Raw genomic sequence first — 25,351 nt, 5'->3', positions numbered from 1 at the left:
CAACAGGGGACTGTCCTCTTACCTTTTCTCTTCAGTTTGTACACTTCCAAATTTCAGTAAAATACTAAGTCCTGTTATCTGCAAAAGTTCTCAGACAACTCTGCAGTCAGGGGGTGCAACATTGGTGGCGAGGAGGCACCAGTACACAGGCCTAGTGGACTGTTTGTAAAGTGGTGTGGAAACAATAACCTGATCTTGAGTGTGACAAAGACAAAAGAGATGGTTGTTTAAACACTGCTTTCATTTTAGGAGAGGAAGTAGAGGTAGTGGAGGGTTACAAATACCTAAGTGTTTACGTAGACAACAGATTGGACTGGAAATGCAAGTGAATCCTGCCAACAGCATCCTGCACAATGACTATGTTCAGAGAACGGAGAGTTCTGCTCCAACCTATCCAAACTAGCTGGTGACATATTCATTACTTTTTATATTGTATTATATGCATTGCCGCATATATTGCCTCTGTATTGCACAATACTCTCAACATACAACTGCACAGAATGGTTAATAGTTGCCAGTTTTGTTTTTGACAACCATGTGCAACTTAAGGTGCAATTTGTTTCTGTTTCTGTACCTTCTGACTATGTACAGGTAAGTTTTTCTGTGTAATGGCTACTGCAAAACCAGAATTTTCCTTCTGGGATTGATAAAGTATCTATCTAATCTAATCTTAATAACTAGAAACTATCTTGTGTGTTGACAAAGCCCAACTTTCTCTAAGCACCTGCATTCTTTGTTTCTTTACAAACATGCAGACACACACGTACACTTTCTTGCTTGGCACTACACACTGATAAGGCACAACACCCCCTGGTGGTGTTAATGTTGTTGTGGACGGGGGCCAGGATGGAAAATACTCAATGCTGGACATGATGGACACGTGCCAGAGTACACTGTAACACAGTTTGCTGCATATGGAGCTGCTTAGCTTCAGACCAGTCCATGCTAATCCCTGTTCTCCCCAATATTAACTAATAGGTAGCATTACTTTTGGGGCTAATCAATTAAATACTAACTTGCACTAGTTGCAGTATGTGCACATACACTTGCACTCTAACACCCTCCATCTCCCAGGGGCAATTTACATCAACAATAGAAGCTTATCAATGAGTAGTAATGACTGCATGATAAAATAATAATAATAATAAAAATCTATTTTTCAGGAACCTGTATTGAAGTTCAAATTATTGTCATTTTATCAGTACAAAGCCCTGGCATGGCTAGATTTTTAGCCTTGTTAAACCTAGTTAACTAATAGCATGTTTTCTGTATTAGACATAAAACAAACTCTGTCCCTCTTTGCAACATAACATCAGCATCACCACTGAAGCATCTTCACAGTGTTATTGCGGAAATGAAAATTCTGACTAAAGTCTTTGAAATCACTTTATAACCCTTTCCAGCTTTATTTAAATCATCAATTCTTGATAGTAGATGGTAAGTAGTAAGATAGTAAAATAATAAAGATAAATTATTTCTTCTTTTTTTTATGCAGCTCATCTATCTAATACACACCCATATTTATTGCATGTATGTTGATACAAATGTGGACACGTGTACCTGCTGGTTTCATGGTTTATTTTATGTTGTAAAACTGCTTTGAGTGGATAAATATCAAGATGCTTAAACAACTAAAGTGTTTAAGTCTAACTGGTGGTAAGTTTAACTACACTGTGCTAAATAGGTATATTATTTTAATGTTTGAAACTGCTTGATTGTGTAACTTCTTTTTTATTAAATTAGATTTATGAACTTTATAAAATAAAAAAATATCTATTCTTCAAGAACTGGTTAAGGTGTTGGTATTAAACAATTCTGAACAGTAGCTAGACTGGCAGCCTTGTTAAACTGAGTTTGTTTTTGTTTTTTGTTGTATTTGTTGTTTATCTGTTGTCTGGAAAAGACTTGGGGCTTACAGCTGACTACTGGAGAGGACAGCGAATCTTGTACACAGCTGAATGTATTTAATATATAATAATAAAAAAAAAAAGACTTTGATTTGGTTTTTAATGCACTTTACTGATCCTCTGAAAGGGATATTCAGGTGCCACAGCAGCAAAGTAAAAACACTTCAAAAGTAAAACAAAAACAAACATAGAATATAAAGAGGTAACCAAAAGCTATAAACAGTGATGTTCCATGGTAACGCATGCCTCCCAGCACAATCACCAAAAGTCCCTTTACAAACACAGATCAGAAAAATCCCAGTCCATGTCTTCCCTTAAATCTACATAATTATCAGAGTACGATTATACTTTAGATCAGTTTTTGAATTACCAAAAACAATCACATATTCTATTGTGAATATTGCATTGTGAGAGTTCATCTCATAAAATGCTGCAAGTCTTGTTTGCTGTGGCTTTCTTTACGTGTTCCTGTATCCAGTTATTTATTTCTTCCTCGTGTGCTTTCTTTAGTTCATCAATATCTTTACTCTGTATATGGAGATTCTGTTTAAGCTCATGCATTTCTTCCTCTTGTTTTCTCTTCAAGCAGTCAAATTCTATTTGATATGCTTTGTTCATGGTCAATTGTTTTATCATGAAGTCTGTGTTTTTTTGTTGCTTTCCCTTCATGTTCTCTATTTCCTTGTAATGCTTTTCCGTCAGAGCTGCAAAGTCTGTTGTATATTTTTGTCTAAACTCGTTGAATTCTTCTGCTTGCTTTCTGGCGTCCTCTTCACTCTTTGTCTTCATATCTTCCACTGTCTTTTGGAAGTTTTCTTGCAATTCTTTCCATTCTTTTTCGTCCTGTTCTCTTCTGATTTGATCCTCTTCTTTTCTTCTGAGTTCATTTTCCTGCTTTTCTTTCTCATATTTTTCTTTGAGCTTTTGCAGTTGTGCTTGCTCCTCCTGTTGTTTCAGTTGATCTTGATGTTGTTTCTCCCACCATTCTTTTCGTTCCTTCTCCCAAGTCTCCCGTTCTTTTTTAATTTCTTCCATTGTCTGCATTAACTTTTTGCTTTCAGTTGTCTTTCTTTGTGATTCAGTTTTAAGTTTTTCTTCCAAATTTAAAATTTTTTGTTCCCACTGCTTTCGCTGAATTTCGTCTTGCCCTTTTCTCTTCCTTTCCACCTCAGCTCTTTTTTCCTCAGTTTTTTTCTTATTCATCTGCTTATTGTTAATATGTTCCTCCATTTCCTTGAGTACCCTGTCTCTTTCTGCTCTTTCTTTTTCAGTTTTTTTCATGTTGTCTCGTATTGTTTCTTCATGTTTTCTTTCAACTTCTCTCTTCAGTCGGATTACTTCTTCCTCCTTCTCCGTTAGTATCCTCTCCATTTCCTTTTGTATAGCTGCCTCAGCTTCTTTGAACATTGCTGAGGTGTAGTAGCAACCACCATTTTCCCTCACCATAGTGTCAATCTTGGTCAACAGTTGGCTAACTTGAGAACGATTGTTCTGGTCATTGTTATTAAAAACCAGGTATCTTCCTCCACATTTAGATGTCAATTGTTTGACATAGTCTTCACTGTCTTCCTCTATGAAACTCTCTATTGATTGATTTTTAAGGTCATCACCTCTGGTGAAGACAACAATTATGAAGTCTTCTGACTTCTGTCCAAAAAAGTTCTTGATCAGTTCAACGGTGTCTTTTTCCTCCTGTGTTAAGCGACCGATTGACAGCACCAATAAGATCACATGAGGTCCTGGGGACAACAAGCTGATGCATTTCACAAGCTCCTGTTTAACTTCATCATTGGACAGAGTCGTGTCAAACAAGCCTGGGGTGTCGACCACAGCAACTGGCCGCCCATCAATCTCTCCTTCTTCCCTCTTGCAAAGCTTGGTCACTGACTTTATGCTGACTTTGGAGTGAAAGCATTCTTTCCCGAGAATGGTGTTTGCAGTGGCACTTTTTCCACTGCCTGTCTTGCCAATCAGTACTATCCTGAGACGATCTGTGCTTTGTTTTTTTAAATTTGGCACTTTTAGATGAGGTTTATGTCTTGAGACCTTAGTCGTACAAGGCTTAGGAATCATTTCTTTTGTGAAGCCTCCGAGTTCCATGGGTTTTTTCACAGTATCTAATGATCTAGGGATGTGCTGCTTGTCCTTGATGTTGTTGTGCAGTGGAGGTTTTGATTTGTCACATTGAGGTGCCTCTTTTGGCTCAGCCCCTTCAGTACAGTTTAGATGTCCCCCCCTGTTGTCACTCACAATTTGTTCCATCATTTCCATCATTGTTTGATGATCATGTTCAGGAAGATCTTTTTTATCAAAGTTAACTCTGTACTGCCTTTTTCCGCAGTCTTGAATGATATTATCCACTGCTGAGTTTTTTACCTCGTCTTTGTGTGTTATGATGACCATTGAATATTTGAAAGCATCTGCACCAAACAAGCTCAAGAGAGACTGCAGTGTATGTCTGTCTTCCTCAGCGAAGTCAGAAGGGTTCACTAAAAGGAGCAGAACATTCGGTCCTGGGGGACACTGAGCAACACACATCTTTATCTCGTGCCTCTGTTTTTGTACATTAAGAACAAAAACATCAGGTGTTATTGTTACTGTCACTGGTATTCTCTTCCACTCTCCACGGACACTATATTTCCTTGATATTTTTTTATTTGTTTGCTTTTCTCTTCTAATGAAGTTGCTTAGTGTTGTCTTTTCGCTGTCACTCTTCCCAAACACCACAATCCTGAGTTCAGATGCTGTAGAAAACAAAAAACATTGTTAAGCGCTACTATAATTGCTTTTCTGTAGCTCATTATCTTGTTAATCATTTATGTATTTTGGGTAGTGATTCATTAAATAGCTCTAAAAAGATTAAGGCATATTTGTAATGTGATGATAAAATTGTTGCCTCTGACATAACTTTGTAAAAGTAAAATCCTGTCCTAAAATACTATTAATATTTTACATTGGGATGTAAACTTTTTCAATTGACAAGTGGATTGCTTAAACAGAACTTATTGGATATTTATGTGTCATCAGTATTTGAACAAACTGCTGATGACACATGAGAATCAAAGGTCCACAAACCCAGGCCGAAGTGATCTTTTGGTCTGGTTTGCAGGATGCTTAACTCACCACGTGTTGCCTTCACTGATGATGCCATATTTTCACACCGCCAAAGCTGCACACACACACACACACACACACACACACAGTCCTGTACATGCTGCAAAGTGAGGACTGAGTGGAAAGGCCGACAAAGTGAGAACCGGCATTTCTACTACTCCTGTTAACCCCAAAATAACATTTCTAGGCACTAGATGGCAATCTTAACCAACACACCCCATTAGATAACTCTGATCACCATGTTTTACAAAAAAAGTTTCTAACCATCTGTTTGAGGACCGGGCGGGGCTCCTGAGTTAAACTGTACGGTCAGTATACTGTTACGGCTGTGAGAATGGTCTATACAAATTTGTGTTTGTGTATGTACATATATGTATGTGTGTGAATGTGTATTATAAAATAAACAATTACAAATGTAACATGTTACAACGAATTGTAATCATCATTACAATGTTTTTTATTCCTGATAACTTCAGAAGTAACATCAGAAGTGCAAACTTCTAAATATGCAGTACAGTCCTTAGCACCAAGACAGATTTTTGTGCAACTGGATCCACTTAAAACTCTTCAAGCCAAGTGCAGAAGTGTACTTCATTATAAGTACATATTGAATTACAATAAACAAACATAAGAAACAAAGAAACCAATAGGAAATATTTAACACCAAGTAACAACGTATTTACCCATTTGCTGCTAAGAAATTTAAAATGACAGCTTCCTTTTGATTTTGATGATTTCATTGTACACATAGTACTTCACGTCTTTCCAAGTCCTGGTGCTCAGGACTGGAGATTCTTTCCCAATACAGAGAAGGCAGTCTTCTTTGGCTGGCACCCTCCTCAACGCCACAAATTTCGCCATGCTTCTTTGGACTGCAGTCCTTTCCTCCTCACTCCAGGGTCTTTTTCCTTTCATTTTGGATCCTATGAACCAAAAAACAAACCAAGTTAGATGCAAAGTTGCAGAGTGTCCTGCTAAAGAGCTGAGGTGAAGCTGTCATCACTGATCGGAACAAGCTGTTGTCCCTAAAGCTAAAATGTGACCACCTCAGGAGAAAACCAGAGGCTGTGGTCTGCGTCTTTAGTGATAGTCCCATACTTTTTAGCTACATGGTCCTTATTTAAATGTTGATTATAATTCCTAACATGAATGTGATAAGTGTAAGAGTTATAGTAGTAGTAGGAGTTTACCGCTATGGTCAGGTCATCCTATCATCTCTCAATTCCTCCCTTTAGAAACTTGAAATCATTAGTTTTAGGGTTAGGGTTAGGGTTAGAAGAGAAGAGAGGGAGAGAGACAGACGACAGAGAGAGAGAGAGATACAGACAACAGAGAGGAGAGGGACAGAGAGGAGAGAGAGAAAGAGACAGACGACAGAGAGGAGAGAGGGAGAGAGACAGACGACAGAGAGGAGAGAGAGATACAGACAACAGAGAGGAGAGGGACAGAGAGGAGAGAGAGAAAGAGACAGACGACAGAGAGGAGAGAGAGATACAGACAACAGAGAGGAGAGGGACAGAGAGGGAGAGAGACAGATGACACAGAGGAGAGAGGGAGAGAGACAGACGACAGAGAGGAGAGGGACAGAGAGGGAGAGAGACAGACGACACAGAGGAGAGAGGGAGAGAGACAGACGACAGAGAGGAGAGAGAGATACAGACAACAGAGAGGAGAGGGACAGACGACAGAGAGGAGAGGGACAGAGAGGAGAGAGAGAAAGAGACAGACGACAGAGAGGAGAGGGAGAGATACAGACAACAGAGGAGAGAGGGAGAGAGACAGACGACAGAGAGGAGAGAGGGAGAGAGACAGACAACGGAGAGAGAGAGAGACAGACGACAGAGAGGAGAGAGAGATACAGACAACAGAGGAGAGAGGGAGAGAGACAGACGACAGAGAGGAGAGAGGGACAGAGAGGGAGAGAGACAGACGACAGAGAGGAGAGAGAGATACAGACAACAGAGGAGAGAGGGAGAGAGACAGACGACAGAGAGGAGAGAGAGATACAGACAACAGAGAGGAGAGAGAGACAGACGACACAGAGGAGAGAGGGACAGACGACAGAGAGGAGAGAGAGACAGACGACAGAGAGGAGAGAGAGAGATACAGACAACAGTGGAGAGAGGGAGAGAGACAGACGACAGAGAGAGAGAGAGATACAGACAACAGAGAGGAGAGGGACAGAGAGGAGAGAGAGAAAGAGACAGACGACAGAGAGGAGAGAGAGACAGACGACAGAGAGGAGAGGGACAGAGAGGGAGAGAGACAGACGACAGAGAGGAGAGAGGGAGAGAGACAGACGACAGAGAGGAGAGGGACAGAGAGGGAGAGAGACAGACGACACAGAGGAGAGAGGGAGAGAGACAGACGACAGAGAGGAGAGAGAGATACAGACAACAGAGAGGAGAGAGAGATACAGACAACAGAGAGGAGAGGGACAGAGAGGAGAGAGAGAAAGAGACAGACGACAGAGAGGAGAGGGACAGAGAGGGAGAGAGACAGACGACACAGAGGAGAGAGGGAGAGAGACAGACGACAGAGAGGAGAGAGAGATACAGACAACAGAGAGGAGAGGGACAGAGAGGAGAGAGAGACAGACGACAGAGAGGAGAGAGAGATACAGACAACAGAGAGGAGAGGGACAGAGAGGAGAGAGATACAGACAACAGAGAGGAGAGGGACAGAGAGGAGAGAGAGAAAGAGACAGACGACAGAGAGGAGAGGGACAGAGAGGGAGAGAGACAGACGACAGAGAGGAGAGAGAGATACAGACAACAGAGAGGAGAGAGAGAAGAGACAGACGACAGAGAGGAGAGGGACAGAGAGGGAGAGAGACAGACGACAGAGGAGAGAGGGAGAGAGAGGAGAGAGAGAGATACAGACAACAGAGAGGAGAGGGACAGAGAGGAGAGAGAGAAAGAGACAGACGACAGAGAGGAGAGAGAGACAGACGACAGAGAGGAGAGAGGGAGAGAGACAGACGACAGAGAGGAGAGAGAGAGATACAGACAACAGAGGAGAGAGGGAGAGAGACAGACGACAGAGGAGAGAGGGAGAGAGACAGACGACAGAGAGGAGAGATACAGACAACAGAGGAGAGAGGGAGAGAGACAGACGACAGAGGAGAGAGGGAGAGAGACAGACGACAGAGAGGAGAGATAGAGACGACAGAGAGGAGAGAGGGAGAGAGACAGACAACAGAGAGGAGAGATAGAGACGACAGAGAGAGAGATACAGACGACAGAGAGGAGAGAGGGAGAGAGACAGACAACAGAGAGGAGAGAGGGACAGAGAGGGAGAGAGACAGACGACAGAGAGGAGAGATAGAGACAACAGAGAGGAGAGAGGGAGAGAGACAGACGACAGAGAGGAGAGATAGAGACGACAGAGAGGAGAGAGGGAGAGAGACAGACGACAGAGAGGAGAGATAGAGACGACAGAGAGGAGAGAGGGAGAGAGACAGACGACAGAGAGGAGAGATAGAGACGACAGAGAGAGAGATACAGACGACAGAGAGGAGAGAGGGAGAGAGACAGACAACAGAGAGGAGAGATAGAGACGACAGAGAGAGAGAGACAGACGACAGAGAGGAGAGAGGGAGAGAGACAGACGACAGAGAGGAGAGAGAGATACAGACAACAGAGAGGAGAGGGACAGAGAGGGAGAGAGACAGACGACACAGAGGAGAGAGGGAGAGAGACAGACGACAGAGAGGAGAGGGACAGAGAGGGAGAGAGACAGACGACACAGAGGAGAGAGGGAGAGAGACAGACGACAGAGAGGAGAGAGAGATACAGACAACAGAGAGGAGAGGGACAGACGACAGAGAGGAGAGGGACAGAGAGGAGAGAGAGAAAGAGACAGACGACAGAGAGGAGAGGGAGAGATACAGACAACAGAGGAGAGAGGGAGAGAGACAGACGACAGAGAGGAGAGAGGGAGAGAGACAGACAACGGAGAGAGAGAGAGACAGACGACAGAGAGGAGAGAGAGATACAGACAACAGAGGAGAGAGGGAGAGAGACAGACGACAGAGAGGAGAGAGGGACAGAGAGGGAGAGAGACAGACGACAGAGAGGAGAGAGAGATACAGACAACAGAGGAGAGAGGGAGAGAGACAGACGACAGAGAGGAGAGAGAGATACAGACAACAGAGAGGAGAGAGAGACAGACGACACAGAGGAGAGAGGGACAGACGACAGAGAGGAGAGAGAGACAGACGACAGAGAGGAGAGAGAGAGATACAGACAACAGAGGAGAGAGGGAGAGAGACAGACGACAGAGAGAGAGAGAGATACAGACAACAGAGAGGAGAGGGACAGAGAGGAGAGAGAGAAAGAGACAGACGACAGAGAGGAGAGAGAGACAGACGACAGAGAGGAGAGGGACAGAGAGGGAGAGAGACAGACGACAGAGAGGAGAGAGGGAGAGAGACAGACGACAGAGAGGAGAGGGACAGAGAGGGAGAGAGACAGACGACAGAGAGGAGAGAGGGAGAGAGACAGACGACAGAGAGGAGAGAGAGATACAGACAACAGAGAGGAGAGAGAGATACAGACAACAGAGAGGAGAGGGACAGAGAGCAGAGAGAGAAAGAGACAGACGACAGAGAGGAGAGGGACAGAGAGGGAGAGAGACAGACGACACAGAGGAGAGAGGGAGAGAGACAGACGACAGAGAGGAGAGAGAGATACAGACAACAGAGAGGAGAGAGACAGAGAGGAGAGAGAGACAGACGACAGAGAGGAGAGAGAGAGATACAGACAACAGAGAGGAGAGGGACAGAGAGGAGAGAGATACAGACAACAGAGAGGAGAGGGACAGAGAGGAGAGAGAGAAAGAGACAGACGACAGAGAGGAGAGGGACAGAGAGGGAGAGAGACAGACGACAGAGAGGAGAGAGAGAGATACAGACAACAGAGAGGAGAGAGAGAAAGAGACAGACGACAGAGAGGAGAGGGACAGAGAGGGAGAGAGACAGATGACAGAGGAGAGAGGGAGAGAGAGGAGAGAGAGAGATACAGACAACAGAGAGGAGAGGGACAGAGAGGAGAGAGAGAAAGAGACAGACGACAGAGAGGGAGAGAGACAGACGACAGAGAGGCGAGAGGGAGAGAGACAGACGACAGAGAGGAGAGAGAGAGAGACAGACAACAGAGGAGAGAGGGAGAGAGACAGACGACAGAGGAGAGAGGGGAGAGAGACAGACGACAGAGAGGAGAGATACAGACAACAGAGGAGAGAGGGAGAGAGACAGACGACAGAGGAGAGAGGGAGAGAGACAGACGACAGAGAGGGAGATAGAGACGACAGAAGGAGGAGAGGGGAGAGAGAGACAACAGAGAGGAGAGATAGAGACGACAGAGAGAGAGATACAGACGACAGAGAGGAGAGAGGGAGAGAGACAGACAACGAGGAGGAGGGACAGAGAGGGAGAGAGACAGACGACAGGAGGAGGATAGAGACAACAGATAGGAGGAGGGAGAGACAGACGACAGAGAGGAGGATAGAGACGACAGAGAGGAGAGAGGGCGAGACAGACGACAGAGAGGAGAGATAGAGACGACAGCGAGGAGAGAGGGAGAGAGACAGACGACAGAGAGGAGAGATAGAGACGACAGAGAGAGAGATACAGACGACAGAGAGGAGAGAGGGAGAGAGACAGACAACAGAGAGGAGAGATAGAGACGACAGAGAGAGAGATACAGACGACAGAGAGGAGAGAGGGAGAGAGACAGACGACAGAGAGGAGAGGGAGAGAGACAGACGACAGAGAGGAGAGAGGGAGAGAGACAGACGACAGAGAGGAGAGATAGAGACGACAGAGAGAGAGATACAGACGACAGAGAGGAGAGAGGGAGAGAGACAGACGACAGAGAGGAGAGGGAGAGAGACAGACGACAGAGAGGAGAGAGGGAGAGAGACAGACGACAGAGAGGAGAGACAGAGACGACAGAGAGAGAGATACAGACGACAGAGAGGAGAGAGGGAGAGAGACAGACGACAGAGAGGAGAGGGAGAGAGACAGACGACAGAGAGGAGAGAGGGAGAGAGACAGACGACAGAGGAGAGAGGGACAGAAATTCATCTTACCAGTGTCATTGCGTACTCTTCTGCGTGCAGGCATTTTTTCCCTCTTGAGAGGGAGTCTTGTGGAAGACTGATGCTCCTCTTTATCTGAGAAAGAAAATATAACTAGTACAGTAACAATACTAATACGGAAATTGAGAACACTTGTGACTCACCTTTATCATCATCGTCATAATCGTCGTCATCATTATCATCGGCATCATACTTCTGTTTCGTTGAAATCTTTTTTTGCCTCTTAATGGCATGTTTTGTAGTTTCCCGTGGACTTTCCTCTTCATCTGATAAACACAAATCACAAAATGTTCAACAATCTTACAGTACTGTTTAAACTTTGGTCCTGAGTTATTTAGCTCTCTGACAGGATAACTGTACTGTTAAATTACTGCAGCAGGAAAAAAAAAAAACAGATACTAGTGTGGCTCCACTGGTATGCTGTTGAGTGTGCTTTGTGAGACACTACCTTTTCAAAACTACAACCCTTTATGTTGAAAAAGTGTGAAAAGAGTGGTTTTGTGTTCACATGATGAGATTCTAGTTGGTTTAGTAAAGAACCTGAAATTAATATCTCGTAAGCAGTAAAAGTGTATTTGCAGCTTAAAACTTTTTCAGCAACCCAAATGACTACTATAGATACTAGTGTGGCTCCACTGGTATGCTGTTAAGTGTGCTTTGGGAGACACTACCTTTTTAAAACTACAACCCTTTATGTTGAAAAAGTGTGAAAAGAGAGCCACTGCACTCCAGATATGCTGAGTAAGGTTGATACAGCAAAGGAAATGTGCTTTACGGGATACCTAGCAGTGACATTTCAAATCCATTGTAATTACACCACTTTTTAAAAAAAGCTTCTAATAGAACAACTATGCCCAAAGTAAATTTGTTTTCAGAAATATTAATCACCTCTGCTTTACTTACCCCAGCTTCACAAATCACATCTTCACAATGCTTTCTTTTGGCTGTCTTTTTCTGCCCCTCAACAGGTGGTATTGTGGGGGTTTGTCCCTGCTCTCCTGTGAAAGATCAGTTTAGTAGAGTGAAACTGCTAAACTACATCTAAGAAAATTGATACCAATTACTTTACATTTTCTTTACGTTTCTAGGACTTACCTCCTTCAGTACGACAAGGAGATGATGACACTTCATTGTCTTGTCTGTGAGATAAAGTCATCTGCTGACAGGCAGAAGATGGACTTGGCTGTTCTGCGTCTGTTGAAACAGCATACATTAGCATGGAAAAACGTTCACTGAATATGCCTAGCCTACTTGCAAAATTATAAACATTGAGTCTCATCTACTTCTCTCACAAGATGTTTTTTAATCCAAGTACCTTACCTGGCAGTCTGTCTGCAACTGATGTCTCTCCCTCTTCAACTGTTGGTGAACCCTTGTCATGTCCTTTACATATGTGGACGTGCACAACAGGAAGCATTAGAAATGTATCACATAGAAGACATATTACTCTTGCAAAAATGCACACAGTCTGATGGATCTGTTAATTAAACATATGATGATACAGAAAAAACACTAAAAACTGAAAATTAAAAATGAACACACCAAAGACCACAGAGTCCAGTGTCTTCAGGCTCTTCCCTTTAAGCAACCCAGCTCCATGCTCCATTGCAAAGAGAAGTTTTCCAATCTTGGCCACCTGAAACGTTTTGTCCGTTTGACGATAATAATCACAGTGGACTCTTATGTCATGTCCCATAAAACGAGCTACTTGCTCCAGTTCTTGATTATCAAGGTCCAAAAGCTGGCATAAGGTAGCAACATGCTTTCTTAACTTTGTTGACCTAAGGAGCTCTGGGTTGCTGACTTTGCTCTCTGCAGCATACTTCCTTAGACAGTCACAGCCACGAATGTTGGTTGCTGTGCCAATCCTGGCAAATAAAAATGGATTTTCCTCAGTTACGCCAACTTGACTTCGTTTTTTGATAAGGAAATCAAGAGAGGACTTTGTGCGCTCAAGGAGAAGAATGGGCACTTTTCTTCCTCTCTTTCCACGTGTCACTATCCGTGTCAGCCTATGGCTCAGTTGTTTTTCCACAGGTGTCAGGGTCTCATAAATGTCTTTATTCACAGGGCCAGTGTCTGCTTTTTGATAAGTCTCCAATGTTAAACGTGATGCTTCTCCTTCTCGCTTCTTATTAAACACTATTATTTGGGCAAGTAGACTCTCACTTAACATTTTGTATGCTGCTGTGCTTGCATGCTTGCTTAATTCTGCTTTTGCCTCATCCTCAATTTTTCTCAAGTAGTTCTGCAGAGTAATAACATCCTCTGTCAAAGGTACACACTCTTGAATGTTCCACCTCCGTTGTTCTATTGTGCTATGAGCATTAGCTGACACATAACTGGACCAAGAATTCTCCAGCAACTCCTTGAACTTCTTTGCTTTCTTCTCACCTAAAATATCTGATGTCATCAAACAACGTCCAATCCATGCTTCTGTTGCCCCTTTAAGAGAAAATCCAATTTTCACTGCAGTAGATGGTTTTCCATATTCAGTGGTTTGTGCACTGAAGTTTGACACCTTCCTGGTAGCTTTAATTACCAGCTCAAATTTTGTTGGATCACACATCTCTTTGAGACTTTTCATGCTTTTGTCAATTTCTTTGGCAGCCAACACCAATCGTCCCAATTCTCTCAGCTTTTGTGCAATGTACCTGTGTTGAGACTGTTCACGGCCCTTTTTTGCAAATAGTGACTCTCCATATGTGCATATCATTTCATCACTTCTGATGTGAAATGTTACATGATCTTGCTGCATAGTATGAATGATTGTTTGAATTCCTTCAGATGATTCTGTCATTGGCATGAGTTGTGAGGAAGCTTTTTGTACCCTTCTTCTGTTCCCTTTCTCGGTTTCACCTTTCCTGTTCCTACAGGACTTCTCATGTCTCCACAGTTCAGTCCTCTTGAACATTGCATAGCAATGTTGGCATGGTAAGTAGTCTTTCACAGAAACCTTCTTAGACGGCTGTTTCCATGTCACTATCTCACCATCTCCTTCTTCTAAAACCTTAACATTATGTTGCCAGTCACCCTTATTGCGAAGGGAGTCTGAGTCTTTCTTTGTTTGGAGCCAGGTGGGAAACTGAAGGCATGGGCAACATCAGTTTCATCCTTGTGTTTTCTTTCCAAATGTCTAGCTATCTTCAGATTGGCCTCTTTACAATATAGACAATAGTGGGCTTTGTCCCAGACTCTTCTGCCATCTTTTTTTTTGCTTGATTTCACAGTTATTTGTGGGTTATTTTTCTTCCTTCTTTTTGATTGCTCAGCTGTCTGATTTGACGTTTTTGTTCTTTGGCCCTTTATGACCTCATGCTCACTAGATGAGGGAAAGACTTTTTCTATATCACTGTGGCCTGAGGACCCCGACCTTTCTGGGACCACCTCACCTTCATCAGAGGATTCTGTGGGTGATTGAGAGGGGTGGTAATCTTCATCAGAGCCACTGTTGCTTGATGATAGTAACTCTGGTTCCATTTCCTCATGTTGGCTGGATAAATCCTCCTTGAAAAATAAGTTAGAAATCAAATTATTTACCAACCAAAACAAATTTATATTCAAAACTACACAAATAAAACCTGACGTTTTAAGTGAAGACAATTTGGACACTGTGTTGACAATAACCATGCTTGCTTTATATGCATTAAAACAGGACAGTAACCACCACCCTTTGAACAAGCATGCAAAAAAAGCAATATTGATACATTTGCACTCTTGCAGAAAGGTTTACACAAACAGCTCTGATCATACTATCAGATAATTACATTTTAGGAAGAAAATAAACTGTACGTAGCACAATTGGTTATTTTTTTCCACCCAAAGAATTTTAAGAGCTGGAAGTCTTTTGTAAGAGTAGATTCTGAGCCAAATGAACTCTTTTAACAGTGGAACATTCAGGCAGTGGTGGCAACAACAGCAGAATCAGGATGACAGGACAGGAGGAATCAGTGCAACCAAGCATTATGATGTTTATAGTGACTATGCAGAAGTGGACATTATAGCTTTAATTTAGTTATATTTAGTTCATAAATAAGTTCTAATCATGTTCTAAGTGGTACTTTTCTTTTAAGAATTATACTTTAAAGAATAATTTAGTAATGAACCAGTAACCATAGAGGTATTGCCCTAAAGATAACCACACCTAAAGCTGGTTAATGGCTTTGCCCAGACTCTGGGAGGATGAGCAAATTACTGTTGAAATCCCTTCATTTGTCTTTTTTTGCAATTACTGTTTTTATGGCTTACAGTGTGACATTAGATACTATAAATTGTGCATTGTCAAACACTACACGTTACATGACAAGGGAACACATATTGGCAATGAACAATATGTATCAGCTTAATTAGCACATGCAACTTTTTTGCAAAAAATTATAACAAAGCAACCTTGAGTTACAAGGTCTATTTATACACTGAGCTAAATAATAAAATACACTGATTCCCACACATTGCATCTATGTGTCACAGGTGATTCGGTTTTTCTCTGCAGCTTACTACTATTAGACTGCGACATGAATTGTGAATAGGAGGTAGGAGCTTATGGTAAAGATAATGCTTATGCTTTATTAATCTAGACTATTGCTGTGTCGTCGTTTCAGCTTTCATTTTAATTCAGTCCAACAGCAATCTGAACAAAACACTCTCATATTTTCTACTATAAAGCAGATTTCACTGTAACTCAGATAATAGTCTGAGTCTACGTCTGACAGCAATATGCTGCCGTTACAAGTTGTCCCTGAACTAAACCACATTAAACACGTGATGTTTTTTTTTTTTTGTCTCTCTTGTAAAGCACTTTGTAACTTATTACTTGTGTGGCCATGTACAGCATGTTATTATCTCACAGGGCCTCCTCATGGCTACTGCCTACGTACTGTAACGACTTTGTCCACCAGCCTTCTTCTGTCATCATTAGACTGTAACATTAAAGGTTGGATAATCTCAGACAGGCCATGACGGACACTGTCGTCTGCTGTTAAAATGCACCACTGCCTGACCACACAGCCATTTTTATCTTTTCACCGCAATTTACTAGTACTACTACTTTATAACAACAGACGTTAAAGGTAACAATGGCCGTAAAACTGTATGTCACGTTATGGCAGCTAAACCTGACGATTAATCCCCGGTTCACATGCGGGCCCAACCGTGGAGGGTGACAACAAATAAACTGCGGTCTGATACACCACTATCTGTTATAACTACTTTTTATAAATTTAATTCAGTTTTCTCGTCTTAAATTAAAAACCACCCGGGCCTCGACAGTTTTACCGTTCCCTTTCTGATTCAACGCATTTCACCGTGCGTCACCGTTCAAGCTAGCTCTCGTTATGTCCGCGACGTAATGTTAATATTTCAACGTTGTTTAAAAATATATATACAGAAGAATAATCATTTAACAGTTTTGTCTGCTATCACACAACACAACAACACAAAGCCGCTATAAGGCCTCAAATAAGCGCACAGCATTTATCTTAACATCATGTTTCTAGTATCAATAAACCAAAAGTACATACCTGAGCTTTCTCAAATCTTCGTTCACATTTATCGTGGTGAGTCCGTAAATTTCCAGTTCTTTTGTTAAATCTCTCCATCTCTCCAGTCTCCATCTCTCCGGTCTCCATCACTCCAGTCTCCAGTCTCCGCTCTCACACTCGCTGCTCGTCTGCTCCAAGTTAAAGTTCGCACCTGGCTGCTAACTCACGGAGCGCTCTGATTGGATAATTGGCTAATGGGCCATTCAGTCTGTGGGGGGACGGGAGGGGGGGGAGCAAACTTCTGCCTAGTAACAGGGGCTGTTGTGTGAAGGTTCTGGGACAGGCAGGAGTCACAAACCAAACTTCAAAATCAGTATCAGACTTTGAGGGATTTACGTTTCACACTTCCACTCTTACAGCTCCACTTCTTAATGCATGTGATAATTAACTATCACTACAGATTTACACGAGATGTTACATAAAGAAAAAGAAAAAGAAAATAGAATTTAAAAAAATATTTACATCCCTAATCCAATGTTATGTAGAAAATCTTATGTAGAACATTCTCAGAGCTTATTTTTGAATTCAAAGTCTCAGGTTTCATGCAGACTGTAAGAGCTGCACTTCTGCTCCAAGCTGAACTTTCCACCTTGCTGCTAACTCACGGAGCGCTCTGATTGGATAATTGGCTAATGGGCCATTCAGTCTGTGGGGCGAGGGGGGCAAACTTCTGCCTAGTAGCAGAGGCTGTTCTGTGAAAGTTCTGGGACAGGCAGGAGTCACACAAACCAAACTGACAGACTTTATGGCATCTACATTTCACACTTCCACTCTTACAGCTCCACTTCTTAATGTGTTTCTTAATTAACTATTAATATTGCACCATCTATTCCATAAAATAAAATGGAAAAAAAAAATAATTAAACTACAAAACAACTACAGATCCTATCCAGCTCTGAAAGTTAAAGGCCAGATTGAGGTGCTTTGGACATGCTCTGAGGAGAGATTGAGAACATTTGGATGCAATGTTGGAGCTGCCAGGCAGAAGGTCTAAAGAAAGACCAAAGAGGAGATATATGGATGTAGTGAGAGAGGACATGAAGTTCATTGGTGTAAAAGAAAAGAATGCAGTGTTGGAGGTGTATTATAGTAATGCCATAAGAATTAAAAAAAAGAATCATCCTATTGTTATTATTTCACCTGTTTCTTAGCTACATAGGTGAAGAGGAAGGGAGGCAGAATTGTCCTCTGTGGTACATGTGTAATACATGGAAGTCTATGTGGTTGGTGATGCAGTCATGTCAGTCCATCAGTGATCATGAAACTCACAGAGAGTCTTCCAGTTTTAAAGCATTACTGCAGGGCAAACCATCTATTCCATAAAATAAAATGGAAAAAAAAATAATTAAACTACAAAACAACTACAGATCCTATCCAGCTCTATTACAGCGGATGGGAAATGTTTGTGACCAAACACCCAAAGACACCCCAGCACAAAAATTTGGCAGTGCAGTGATCAAAAGTATGGTTTACAGGTGAAATAATAACAATAGGATGATTCTTTTTTTAATTCTTATGGCATTACTATAATACACCTCCAACACTGCATTCTTTTCTTTTACACCAATGAACTTCATGTCCTCTCTCACTACATCCATATATCTCCTCTTTGGTCTTTCTTTAGACCTCCTGCCTGGCAGCTCCAACATTGCATCCAAATGTTCTCAATCTCTCCTCAGAGCATGTCCAAAGCACCTCAATCTGGCCTTTCACTTTATCTCCAAAACATCTGACATAGGCTGTTGACAGTTGCGTGTCTTTGTATTATTAAAGATGACCAAGTGGTGGAAGCTAAAGAATGAAGAAACTTGCGAGGAAATCAAGCAGAAGTTGAGACAGGTTCTTGGTGGTCAGGATGAGCTTCCAGATGACTGGGAAACTACAGCAGAGGTTATCAGGGAAACAGGTAGGAAGGTGCTAGGTGTGTCATCTGGAAAGAGGAAAGAAGGTAAAAACACTTGGTGGTGGAATGAGGAAGTACAGGAATGCATCCAGAGGAAGAGGTTGGCTAAAAGAGTGGGATGTAGAAAGGACTGAGGAAAGTAGACAGGAGCACAAGGAAGTGCAGTGTAGAGTGAAGAGAGAGGTGGCAGGTTAGACACAAAGGAAGGAGAGAAGGACTTGTACAGGCTAGCTAGACAGAGGGATAGAGATGGGAAGGATGTGTAACACGTAGGGGTGATTAAGGACAGAGATGGAAAGGTGCTAACAACCCAGGAGAGTGTGCAGAAAAGATGGAAGGAGTATTTTGAGGAGCTGATGAACGAGGAAAATGACAGGGAAAGAAGAGAGGAAGATGTTGATGTTGTGGAGCAGGAAATAGCAGAGATTGGAAAGGATGAGGTGAGGAAGGCTCTGAAAAGGATGAAGAGTGGAAAGGCTGTTGGTCCTGATGACGTACCTGTGGAGGTGTGGAAGTGCTTAGGAGAGACAGCAGTGGAGTTTCTAACCAGTTTGTTCAATAGGATTCTAGAGAGTGAGAAGATGCCTGAGGAATGGAGGAGAAGTGTTCTGGTTCCGATCTTTAAGAACAAGGGTGACACGCAGAACTGCAGCAACTATAGAGGAATAAAGTTGATGAGCCACACAATGAAGCTGTGGGAAAGAGTAGTGGAAGCCAGGCTTAGGAAGAAGGTGGAGATTTGTGAGCAGCAGTATGGTTTCATGCCCCGTAAGAGCACCACTGATGCTGTTTTTGCTTTGATAACGTTGATGGAAAAGTACAGAGATGGTCAGAAGGAGCTGCATTGTGTCTTTGTAGATTTAAAGAAGGCGTATGACAGGGTGCCGAGGGAGGAGCTGTGGTACTGTATGAGGTTGTCGGGAGTTGCAGAGAAGTACGTCAGAGTAGTTCAGGATTGGAGTGTGGAAAAGAGGTAAAGAGGCGAGTGCAGGCAGGTTGGAGCGGGTGGAGGAAAGTGTCAGGAGTATTGTGTGACAGAAGAGTGTCAGCAAGACTCAAAGGAAAGGTGTACATTACAGTGGTGAGACCAGCTCTGCTCTATGGGTTAGAGACGGTAGCAGTGAGAAAGAGACAAGAGGCTGAGATGGAGGTAGCAGAGATGAAGATGTTGAGGTTCTCCTTAGGAGTGACCAGGTTAGACAGAATAAGGAACGAGCACATCAGAGGGATGGCTCACGTTGCCTGCGTTATCAACAAAGTCAGAGAGGCCAGACTGAGATGGTTTGGACATCTGCAGAGGAGGGATAGTGAATATATTGACTTAATTTCTATGGGAAATGCATAGAATGGAATAATGGTTAAAGAAAATCTGTTTAAACCAGTGAATCATGTATGTATTTATGATTCTTACACATTTACTGTTCATGTACTGTTCTTTGGTTGTGTAAAGCTGCTTTGCGACAATGCCAATTGTAAAAAGCGCTCTACAAATAAAATTTAATTGAATTGAATTTTAAAAAATCATTAATCCCAGGATGACATGTTATTCCTGTTACAGTTGAAATAAAAGGAACAGCAAACAGTACAGATTGATGGCCACACGCAAAAGGGATCTCCTGTGGTTCTCTGTGGAGCACTTAATGTTGATCAACTGTTTCTCCTCTCTCTAGCCAACACACTGTTACAGACCCACTCTTAAAAAATTGCATTCAAATAGTCTTTCACTTGGACAAAATACTTAGGAGCATTCATCCAGTTCACTCTTGCAGCGGCAATGTTTTTTTAGCGTTTCAATATCAGAAGAAATCAATAGTCCAGGAAGTGCACCAACAATATAGGCAACTATCAAATATAGTAAATATGTGATTGGCTAAAGCTATTATGATTTTATAAGAATTTAAATGATTTACTAAGATTAATTCAAATGTATATCATAATTAAATAACAGATTGTCGACATGTTTGTTACTACTCCACTATGGTGTATTTGGGTTGAAAACTTTTTAAATTTTTTCATTAATAGATCCTGGGAAATATAATTTCATGTTATCATATCATATCATGATATTATAAATAAATTCAGAGGTAAATTTAGATCAACTCATTCTTCATTATATATCTTCAGACATGCGTTTACTCTTCCTGGAAACCTAATAAATATGCAACTTTTAAATTTTGCAGACAGATTCACTATTTACAGAAAGTGTTTGATACCGTTGTAATTGACATAGATTTGCCGCGATTTGAAATGGAATGCAGCCCAGTTACGGCGGACTGTCCAAACAGGAGCCGAACGCACCCACAGCACTACGTCACACTGACGGTGCCCTCCGCTTTTCACACACAGATGTGAAATTGTAAAACTATTAGCGAATTCAGCTTGATCAGCATAATCACATCGTATCACCGTTTTAATTTTATGTGTTATGATGTTGTCTATTAAGATCTTTGCGTTCTGTATTATAGGCAGAGTTCCGCCCTCTCCATGTTTATTATTAACCATGTACGATGCACATTGTTAATCACTATGACTACATTTGACAAAATGAATTAATCTGCAGCTTAGCAAGTTTAATGACTTGTCAAAGACAAAGGCAGGGGATGAACATAAATCTAACTATGAAAACGCGGTCTAGGTATTGACTCGCCGCTAATAAACATAATTAAAAAAAGTATACAACTGATGGTCATCACATAAACTCACAGTTAGGTACCGACAAAATTACAATTGCAATTAATAAGCCATCTGCTTTTTTCTTTTTTAGATCGCGAGAGTGCAAAAGATTAATAACTAGTAATTTCCCGTTTACAAATGTCCCGTCGCCGACAGAAATGCGTCTACATGCGCTCGGATATTTTACACCATAACAGAGAAAGGTTTGTGTCTTGTTGTCCTATATATAACGGTCTGCGACGGCATTTACATCAGTTCCCAATCATGTCTTCACCTGCGCTACAGGTGAAGACATGATTGGTGAACTTATATAACCTACTTTCCAGATCTTAATATGCAGACATCTCCGTGTCTCAACATTTGTAGCAGCCACAGCGAAACGCACTAATTGATTTTTATTATCATCCACTCTGACACAAGACGTATGTTTAATTAACACTATGACAACACCTGGAACAATGCTGCGCTACTGATGTGCACCGTAGTCTACGGAGCGCGCATGCGCATAAGAGAGACAGCGAGAGCGGATGTGTATTCTAAGTTTTGTGTGCAATTACACTTATACCTCCGATATGATTTGTTCTGATACCGACTCTGCTATTATACTATGATGATATCACATATTCAGAGTTAATCTAGCGTTTAGCTGTGTCCTGGAGCTAGCGAATTTGTTTTGTCAAGTAGCTGCCCGTAAATAGCTCTGCAACAGGAAGTGGTACAAAATAAAAGCACGGCACCGGAAACTCATTAATTTCAAAGTAAAAGATTTCGTTGCCTTTTAATCATGAGCAGATGCAGAATCAAGGTTTATTCGTAAGTATATTGACAGACACAAGGAATTTGGTTCCAGGTGTTTGTGGCTCTCAGTACAGGCCAATATAAACACTGTTCTTTAATTATAGACAAGCACTACACACTACATATACAGTAGTATACAACATTCAATAACTATACAGTTAGTATAGTTACAGATTAAACAAATAATCTCTCTCTCTTTTCTTTCTTTCGAGAGGTTTCTTCCATTAAAAGGAAGTTTTCCTCTCCACGCCAAGAACTAGAGCATGTTGTGCCAAGGCGGACATCACCATTTTAATTATATGTGTAATGATGTTGTCTATTAAGACTTTTGCGATCTGTATTATAGACAGAGGGGCTTCTTGGAAGTTCCGCCCTCTCCATGTTTTTTTATTAACCATGTACGATGCACATTGTTAATCACTATGACTACATTTGACAAAATGAATGAATCTGCAGCTTAGCAAGTTTAATGACATGTCAAATACAAAGGCAAAGGCCATTTTGTTATACAATGTAGACCACATGAGTGCCAGTAGCTACCTCAAGCTCTGCCTCCTGTCTTCTCTTCAGAGCCACTGTCTCAAAGCTGTACAGCATCGCTGATCTCATCTCCGCCTTGAACACCTTTTCTTCCATTGTCGTTGACACTCTTTTATCACATCAACATGGGGTCTTACTATTACAATAAAATTGATGTGAAGCAAACATATAGTGGTCTGCTGTGCAGAAAAATGTAGGTGGCAGACACTAACAGGTTGAAATAATTAATCTAGATGTGGAGCTGGACCCTCTATTTGTTGTAATTGAGAGCAGTATGCTGTCCAACCTCTTTTCAATCCTGGACAATCCTTCTGACTCACAGCAGTGTGCTTCTGGACATAGAGCACATTCAGCCAGAAACTGATCAACATGAAGTGTGCCACGGGAGATCCTTTTTGTCTGTGGCCATAGAACTCCTGTAAAACTCCTACCCCTTCTGTAAGATGGAGGTGAACTATCATCAGAATCAATATTTATTCATATATCACACATTGTTTATTCATATTCATTTATTTATCATATTTGTTAGCATTTTACCTAGATTTATAATTATTGACATATTTCCATCCATCTTTACATATTTTGTGTATATTTTGTCTTTTTTCTATTGATGCCATTTTGTATTTGTGTTGGTGTGAATCTTTCTGGTTGTAGTTCCTTTTTTTTCTGTCTGAATTGAGTGTAACTGTAACAAGACAAAACAAATTCCCTCTGGAATTAATTTTATTTTTAAATCTTGATAACAAATAACACTTTCTCTCTTTAAAGAATGACAGTTTTGATGACACTGTTCAGGCTTTTAGGGATACAGAAGTGAGTTAAATTTGAATACACAAGGCTTATTAACATGTTAAAAGCTATATATATGGCTATACCTCTAAGCTCACCTTAGTAGCACAGAATTACATACTAGGTGTAATATCACATTGGGCCATAGGGGTCGCCCTAGAGCAAAAGCGGCACAGAGTTACATAATAGGTGTAATATCACGTTTTTGACGATATGGGTCGCTCTAGAGCAAAAGCGTGTGAACAGACAGGTATAAAAATCTCAACTTGGGACTGAAGTGAGGACTTTGTCTAAAAAAGAGAGGGTGGGTTTAGGGATCAATTTTAATACAAAAGAAGCGAGGACCGGCTAAAATGTCCTCACTCCCCAAAAATGTTCTCACTTTGTTGGTTAAAAACCCGAGCTGGTTCTCACTATGTAGTAAGTACAAACACACACACACACACACACACACACACACACACACACATATACACACACACAGACACACACACACACAAAAACAAACACTGAAATACATATGTGCACTGGAAATTACATTATAATATTTTTTAAAACCCACTATATAATTTTAATATGGCCACTATTGTCTGCTCAATATTTTAACTTTAGAATTTATTGTAAGGCAATTTATTTGGAAGATCTGAGAAGAATATTTTAATCAGTTTTAGCTAGATATGCTGATGGATCAATAATAAACTTAAAACAGTTGGGAATATCAAACACAGAGTTATGTGAAAATGTAATCATCTTTCTGTAATAGCACATGTTACGATGTCACAGTTTTCCTGTTTCTGACACACTACGCAGGAAAGAACTGTAGTTAAATGGTCTGTTCTTTCATTGGTTATGTGTAATATTACATGCAGCATTATATACACAAACTTTAACCTAAAATTATATCGGTTAAATCAAAGGGTAACTGCACTGTCAATTGTAGTAAAACCACAGCATTAAATAATACAACAAAGGAATGTGGGAGTACTGACTGTAACCTTACACCTAAGAGGTGTAACCTTATGAATATGTAATGTGTGACACTGAGGGTAAGGACTCAAGAGACTGATCATTGCTCAGTTATTCATAAATGGAGTCAGAGCTTGAGTTTAACATTGACTAGAAAAACATTTATATCCCTGTTGAGTATGACATTGTGTAGATACCTGTGTTATAGCTGTGTGAGCAGCTGTACTTGTCATAGTAGCTGCTATCAGCTGCTATTGGTCTTTCCTAAAGTGTTGCAGTTGGCAAAGCACCAAGCAGTTGGTTAAGGATTTCCTTGAACCAAACTTAAATACACACCACCAAATATTGTATGCCCACTGAACAGATTTTGTGCTGTAACCATAATCATACAAACACAAAACCAACCAAAATCTGGGTGTAACTAGTGTTCTGATAGAATACATGCCTGGATTTAGTTGTCAGAATTCTGGCCTAGGTGTATTTTACCACCAACTTTCAATTCCCCCTGATACTTCCCCATAGACGCTTTATATTGAACACAGGTTTAGTGTATTTTAGTTATTTTAGTTCATTTTGTTTTCATAGTATACATTTGTCATCAACTGTGTAGTGCAATGACTTTAATAACTACAATCTGTTATTCTTGTCCATCAGTGGTCCACAAGGTCTAAACAGTTGACACATGAGAGAATGGATAAGTAACTGAAGATTAAATCATTCAATTTTAATATATATGTAAGTGTACTCACGGGCGAGACGTTTTTCCTTAAGGCTCAAGAAATGAAAGTATTTCACTTTACATCGTCAGCTCTTCAGAGGCTTTTCCGTCAAGGTTAGGGGGTAGGGCTCTGTACCGGTTTGACAACAGTAGAAACTACAATCACAGGACAGACGTTTAGGTGCTTTTTATAGGTGAAACTAATTAATACTTACCCACAGCAGGAATTTCAAACATTCCTCCCACGCACGTATAAAGATAAATAATTTCATGTCACAGTAAATGTGTCAACAGTGGCAGC

At 41.3% G+C, this 25,351-nt stretch overlaps 2 protein-coding genes across 6 annotated transcripts in view; one reads left to right on the top strand and one right to left on the bottom strand.

The window, feature by feature from the left end:
* The window catches only part of prdm6 (PR domain containing 6), a 106,652-nt gene that overhangs the window by 40,438 nt on the left and 40,863 nt on the right, over positions 1–25,351 (top strand). The window lies entirely within an intron of this gene.
* On the bottom strand, positions 2,005–25,204 carry LOC113150613 (reticulocyte-binding protein 2 homolog a-like). Of its 3 annotated transcripts, XM_026343185.1 has the most exons (4): positions 11,267–11,500; positions 11,115–11,198; positions 5,031–5,944; positions 2,005–4,651 (listed from the first exon to the last, which is right to left on the bottom strand). In XM_026343185.1, the coding sequence occupies exons 3-4, from the start codon at positions 5,056–5,058 to the stop codon at positions 2,328–2,330; spliced, it is 2,352 nt and encodes a 783-aa protein (XP_026198970.1). In that variant the 5' UTR covers positions 5,059–5,944; positions 11,115–11,198; positions 11,267–11,500; the 3' UTR covers positions 2,005–2,327. The 3 variants fall into 3 exon arrangements, with proteins under 3 accessions (XP_026198970.1, XP_026198972.1, XP_026198971.1); XM_026343187.1 differs by lacking the exons at positions 11,115–11,198; positions 11,267–11,500 and adding an exon at positions 25,082–25,204 and having other exon boundaries at positions 5,031–5,076; XM_026343186.1 differs by lacking the exon at positions 11,267–11,500 and having other exon boundaries at positions 11,115–11,257.

This window comes from Anabas testudineus, chromosome 9, assembly GCF_900324465.2.
Source record: "Anabas testudineus chromosome 9, fAnaTes1.2, whole genome shotgun sequence".
NCBI lineage: Eukaryota > Metazoa > Chordata > Actinopteri > Anabantiformes > Anabantidae > Anabas > Anabas testudineus.
Note: the sequence above shows the minus strand (reverse complement) of the source record. Positions and strands in the feature narration are given on the sequence as shown.